The sequence below is a fragment of the Vulpes lagopus genome, chromosome 8 (assembly GCF_018345385.1).
Source record: "Vulpes lagopus strain Blue_001 chromosome 8, ASM1834538v1, whole genome shotgun sequence".
Taxonomy (NCBI): Eukaryota; Metazoa; Chordata; class Mammalia; order Carnivora; family Canidae; genus Vulpes; species Vulpes lagopus.
The window spans coordinates 50,733,223-50,739,088 of record NC_054831.1 but is presented as its reverse complement, the minus strand read 5'-3'; the positions used below and the strand labels follow the sequence as shown (position 1 = coordinate 50,739,088).

General features: G+C 47.0%; 1 protein-coding gene across 1 annotated transcript; it reads left to right on the top strand.

The window, feature by feature from the left end:
* Positions 1-4,249: 4,249 nt before the first annotated feature.
* LOC121498168 (fructose-bisphosphate aldolase A) lies at positions 4,250-5,585 on the top strand. The gene has a single exon (XM_041768245.1). It carries the CDS (start codon positions 4,338-4,340, stop codon positions 5,430-5,432), a length of 1,095 nt encoding a protein of 364 aa, XP_041624179.1. The 5' UTR covers positions 4,250-4,337; the 3' UTR covers positions 5,433-5,585.
* Positions 5,586-5,866: the final 281 nt, after the last annotated feature.

The window sequence follows — 5,866 nt, the reverse complement described above, 5'->3', positions numbered from 1 at the left end:
ATATGTATGTGGGGGAATCTCTGGGTGGCTCAGCGGTTTGGTGCCTGCCTTTGGCCCAGGGCGCTATCCTGGAGACCTGGGATCGAGGTCCACATCGGGCTCCCGGCATGGAGCCTGCTTCTCCCTCTGCCTGTGTCTCTGCCTCTCTCTCTCTCTCTGTCTATCGTAAATAAATAAAAATAATTAAAAAAAAAAGATGTATGTGTATCTGTGTGTCTGTGTTTGTGTCTCTGTCTGCATTGCTGGGATTGATGAAAAACTGGAGATACAACTTACATGTCCATCAAGAGAGGGCTGGCTAAATACTTTGAACTACTGTACTAGGCAGCTAGAGAGAGCTGTGGAAGGCTTCCTAGAAGGCTAGCTAAGTTGTGAACTAAAGAATGAATAAGAGGGTGGGCACTTGGTTGGCTCAGTCAGTAAAGCATGTGACTCTCAATGTCGGGGTTGTAAGTTTGAGCCCCAGATTGGGTGTAGAGATTACTTAAAAATAAAATCTTGGGATGCCTTGGTGGCTCATGTGGTTGAGCACCTGCCTTTGGCTCAAGTTGTGATCCCTGGATCCTGGGATTAAGTCCCACATCAGGTTCACTGCGGGGAGCCTGCTTCTCCATCTGCCTATGTCTCTGTCTCTCTCTCTCTCTCTCTCTCTCTGTCTCTCATGAATAAATAAATAAAATCTTTTAAAATAATAAAATCTTTTTTTAAAAAAAAAAAGAATGAATAGGAATAAGCTATTTGAAGTGTACATGTGGGGCAACCCCAGGTGGCTCAGTGGTTTAGTACTGCCTTCAGCTGAGGGTGTGATCCTGGAGACCAGGGATCAAGTCCCATGTTGGGCTCCCTGCATGGAGCCTGCTTCTCCCTCTGCCTGTGTCTCTGCCTCTCTCTCTCTCATTCTGTGTCTCTCATGAATAAATAAATAAGATCTTTAAAAAATAATGAAGTGTACATGTGTGCTTGTGTGTGTTTAGGAAGTGGGGGAGGACACTCAAGAAGAAAGTATCAGAGGCTGCCCGGGTGGCTCATAGGTTTAGTGCAGCCTTCGGCCCAGGGCCTGATCCTGGAGACCCAGGATTGAGTCCCGCGTCGGGCTCCCTTCTTCCTCTGCCTGTGTCTCTGCCTCTCTCTCTCTGTCTCTCATTAATGGATAAATAAAATCTTGAACAAGAAGAAGAAGAAGAAGAAGAAAGTATCACACATAGAGTGGCCTTGAGGCAAGAAGTGTTGAAGATATGAAGACTAAGATAGAGTGATGGGGAGAGGAGCTCCAGAAGGAACCGCGGAAGGTGGGGATGGATGGTGCAGAAAGCATGTTGGGCTTCATGCAGAGGACACTGCGATAGCACAAGGTTCCTCACATTTTAGCCCATGGATCCTTCATGGTGGACCACAGACCAGAACCAAGTTTAGTCTGACCTCAAATCATTCCTTTATTTCATGCACAACCGCTTCCAGAGATCCACTGGGCTTTCCTGTGTTATTGCATCTGCATATTGAATTGCCATCATTTTTATTCAGGTGTCAATCTCTCCATCTTCACTGTTGAGCTCCTTACAGTTTTTTAAATTCTTGCATCTTGGGGATCCCTGGGTGGCTCAGCGGTTTGGCACCTGCCTTCGGCCCAGGGCATGATCCTGGAGTCCCGGGATTGAGTCCCACGTTGGGTCCCTGCGTGGGGCCTGCTTCTCCCTCTGCCTGTGTCTCTGCCTCTTTCTCTGTGTGTGTCTCTCATGAATAAATAAATAAAATATTTTAAATAAATAAATAAATTCTTGCATCTTTATGTTTAGCAAAGACTGATGTTTAATAAACAACTGTTGAATTAATGAAGTACAGTTGACCTTTAAACAGCATGGTTTTGAACTGTATGGGTCCACTTATACATGGATTTTTTTCAATAAATACAGTACAGTTTTGTATATATATTTTTTCCTCCTTTTGATTTTCTTTTCTTTCTCTTTCTTTCTTCTTTCTTTCTTTCTTTCTTTCTTTCTTTCTTTCTTTCTTTCTTTCTCTCTTTCTTTCTTTCTCTCTTTCCTCTTTCTTTCTTTCTTTTTCTTTCTTCTCTTTTTTTGTAAGCTTTAAGCCATGGGGCTTGAACTCATGACCCTGAGGTCAAGAGTCGTATGATTAGCTATTTGAGCCAGCCAGGCACCTTCCCCTTTTTTCTTCTTTCTTATGATTTTCTTAATCACATTTTCTTTTCTCTAGGTGACTTTATTCTAAGAACATATATTATATGTATATAACATACCAAATATGTGGGGTTTTTTTTAAGATTTTATTTATTTATTCATAGAGACAGAGAGAGAGAGGCAGAGACACAGGAAGAGGGAGACGCATGCTCCATGCAGGGAGCTCGACGTGGGACTCAATCCCGGTTCTCCAGGATCACACCCCGGGCTGCAGGCGACGACAAACCGCTGTGCCACTGGGGCTGCTCAACATACCAAATATGTGTTAATCAACTGTTTATGTTATTGGTAAGGCTTCTGGTCAGGAGTAGGCTATTAGTGAGTTTTGAGGAAGTCAAAAGTTATACGTGGATTTTCTTCACTTTCTTTTTTTTTAAGTGGGCTCAATGTGGAGCTTGAACTCATGACCTTGAGATCAAGACCTGAGCTGAGATTAAGAGCCAGAGGCTTAACTGACTAAGCCATCCAGGCACCCCTAAAAGTTATATGTGGATTTTCTTTTTTTTTTCTTTTAAGATTTTATTTATTTATTCACGAGAGAGACACACAGAGAGAGAGAGAGAGAGAGAGAGAGAGAGAGGCAGAGACACAGGCAGAGGGAGAAGCAGGCTCCATGCAGAGAGCCTGACATTGGACTTGATCCCAGGTCTCCAGGATCAGGCCCTGGGCTGAAGGCGGCGCTAAACCGCTGAGCCACCCGGGCTGCCCTATATGTGGATTTTCAACTGCACCAGGCCGGCACCCATAACATTCAAGTCATTCAACAGCCTGCTGTATTCAACTATCTACCATTGGAATAGGGGTGTTTGTTTTTTTTAATATATATATTTTTAAAGTAGGTTCCATGCCCAGTGTGAAGTCCAACACAGGGCTTGAACTCATGACCATGAGATCAAGACCTGGGCTGAGCTCAAAAGTCGGATGTTTGGGACACCTGGGTGGCTCAGCAGTTGAATGTCTACAGGTTGTGATCCCGGAATCCCTGGACTGAGTCCTGCATTGGGCTCCCTGCAGGGAGCCTGCTTCTTCCTCTGCCTGTGTTTCTGTCTCTCTCTGTGTCTCTCAAGAATAAATAAATAAATAATATTTTTAAAAGTTGGATGTTTAACTGACTGAGCCACACAGATGGTCCAAGGTCTTGTTGAGAAAAGAGGTGTGTCTACAATAGAGTTCACGGTGGGTGGAGTGTCTGTGAACTTAGATAAGAAAAAAATATCCTATTTCCACTCACCTGTCATGGAAAATTAGCCTTCTCTTCAATTATAAATGTGCACATAACAACACAGGCCTATTAGCCATACCATGACTTTGTCACCCATAGAAGTCATAGCTATTTTCAGAGCACATTAGAACATTGTTGCAGTTATCTCAAAATATAATTTATACTCATTACCTTTTGAAAATTACAGTAATTATTAGACCCGCCACTAGATATTGTTATTTAATGTGTCAATAAGATAATAACTCTTATTATATCATATTTCAAAAATATTTTGATAACTGTACTTCAACATAATTAGCTCTCATAATCCTAAATATTTTATTTTATGCATTTAAAGACATTATTCTGAAAGGAAGTCTACAGGCTTCTCTAAAATGTATGGGAGGGGCATCTGGGTGGCTCAGTGATTGGGTATCTGTCTTCAGCTCTGGTCCTGATCCTGGGGTCCTGGGATTGAATCCTGCATCAGGCTCCCTGCATGGAGCCTGCTTCTCCCTCTGCCTGTGTCTCTGCCTCTCTCTTTCTCTCTCTCCCTCTCTGTGTGTGTCTCTCATGAATAAATAAATAAAATCTTTTAAAAAATAAATAAATGAATAATAAAATGTCCATGGGACAAGTGGTTAAGAACCCTACTCTGAGAGTGCAGCATATACAAAATTTATACCACACTCTCCACGATAAAGTATTGTAATAGGAATTGCAAGTCACACCCAACTCTCTTTCTCCCCCCCCCCTGCGCCGCCCCCCCGGGAGCTGAATAGGCTGCGTTCCTCCTGGAACGCGCCGCAGAACCGGGGTCCTGGTGACGGCGCCGCGTTCGCTCCCTCAGTCCGCCCGCCGGCCCGCCGCCCTCCACCGCCGCGCCGCGCCGCGCCGCGCCAACCCGCCCCCTCCCGCGCCAGGAACTGACCGGCAACATGCCCTACCAATACCCAGCGCTGACCCCGGAGCAGAAGAAGGAGCTTTCTGACATCGCTCACCGCATCGTGGCTCCGGGCAAGGGCATCCTGGCTGCAGATGAGTCCACTGGGAGCATCGCCAAGCGGCTGCAGTCCATTGGCACTGAGAACACGGAGGAGAACCGGCGCTTCTACCGCCAGCTGCTGCTGACCGCCGACGACCGTGTAAACCCCTGCATTGGGGGTGTCATCCTATTCCACGAGACACTGTACCAGAAGACCGACGATGGGCGTCCCTTCCCCCAAGTTATCAAATCCAAGGGTGGTGTTGTAGGCATCAAGGTGGACAAAGGTGTGGTACCCCTGGCAGGAACAAATGGCGAGACTACCACCCAAGGGCTGGATGGGCTGTCTGAGCGCTGTGCCCAGTACAAGAAGGACGGGGCTGACTTTGCCAAGTGGCGCTGTGTGCTAAAAATTGGGGAACACACTCCCTCAGCCCTTGCGATCATGGAAAATGCCAACGTTCTGGCCCGTTATGCCAGCATCTGCCAGCAGAATGGCATCGTGCCCATTGTGGAGCCTGAGATCCTCCCCGATGGGGACCATGACTTGAAGCGCTGTCAGTATGTAACCGAGAAGGTGCTGGCTGCTGTCTACAAGGCTCTGAGTGACCACCACATCTACCTGGAAGGCACTTTGCTGAAGCCCAATATGGTAACCCCAGGCCATGCCTGCACCCATAAATATTCTCATGAGGAGATTGCCATGGCAACTGTCACAGCACTGCGCCGCACAGTACCCCCCGCTGTTACTGGGATCACCTTCCTATCAGGCGGCCAGAGTGAGGAGGAGGCATCCATCAACCTCAATGCCATCAACAAGTGCCCCCTGCTGAAGCCATGGGCCCTGACCTTCTCCTATGGCCGAGCCCTACAGGCTTCTGCCCTGAAGGCCTGGGGTGGAAAGAAGGAGAACCAGAAGGCTGCCCAGGAGGAGTATATCAAACGAGCCCTGGCCAACAGCCTCGCCTGTCAAGGAAAGTACACCCCAAGTGGTCAGGCCGGGGCTGCAGCCAGCGAGTCCCTCTTCATCTCTAACCACGCCTACTAAGCGGAGGTGTTCTAAGGCTGCCCCCTCAACACTCCAGCCCCCGCCCTCTCCCACACTCACACTTGAAGAGAGGGCCTCACCTGGGGCTCCAGGCTGCTCTTTCCCATCACTTTGGCCTCCCATGTGACATTGGTGTGTGGTGTTGTCTGTATATGCTAACTCCGTTGCTCTTTCCAGCCCACTGCCAATAAACAACTATTTAAGGGGGAAAAAAAAAAAAAAAAAAAAGTATTGTAATAGGAATTGCAAGTCACACCCAACTCTCTTTCTGTCAAACAGGTACCACTATTTTTTTTTAAGATTTTATTTATCTATTTGAGAGTGAGAGCACGCACACGTGTGTGGAAGTGCCAGCGGGGAGAGGGAAAGAATCCTGAGCAGACTCCCCGCTGAGCATGGAGTCCAATGTGGGGCTCAATCCCACCACCCTGAGA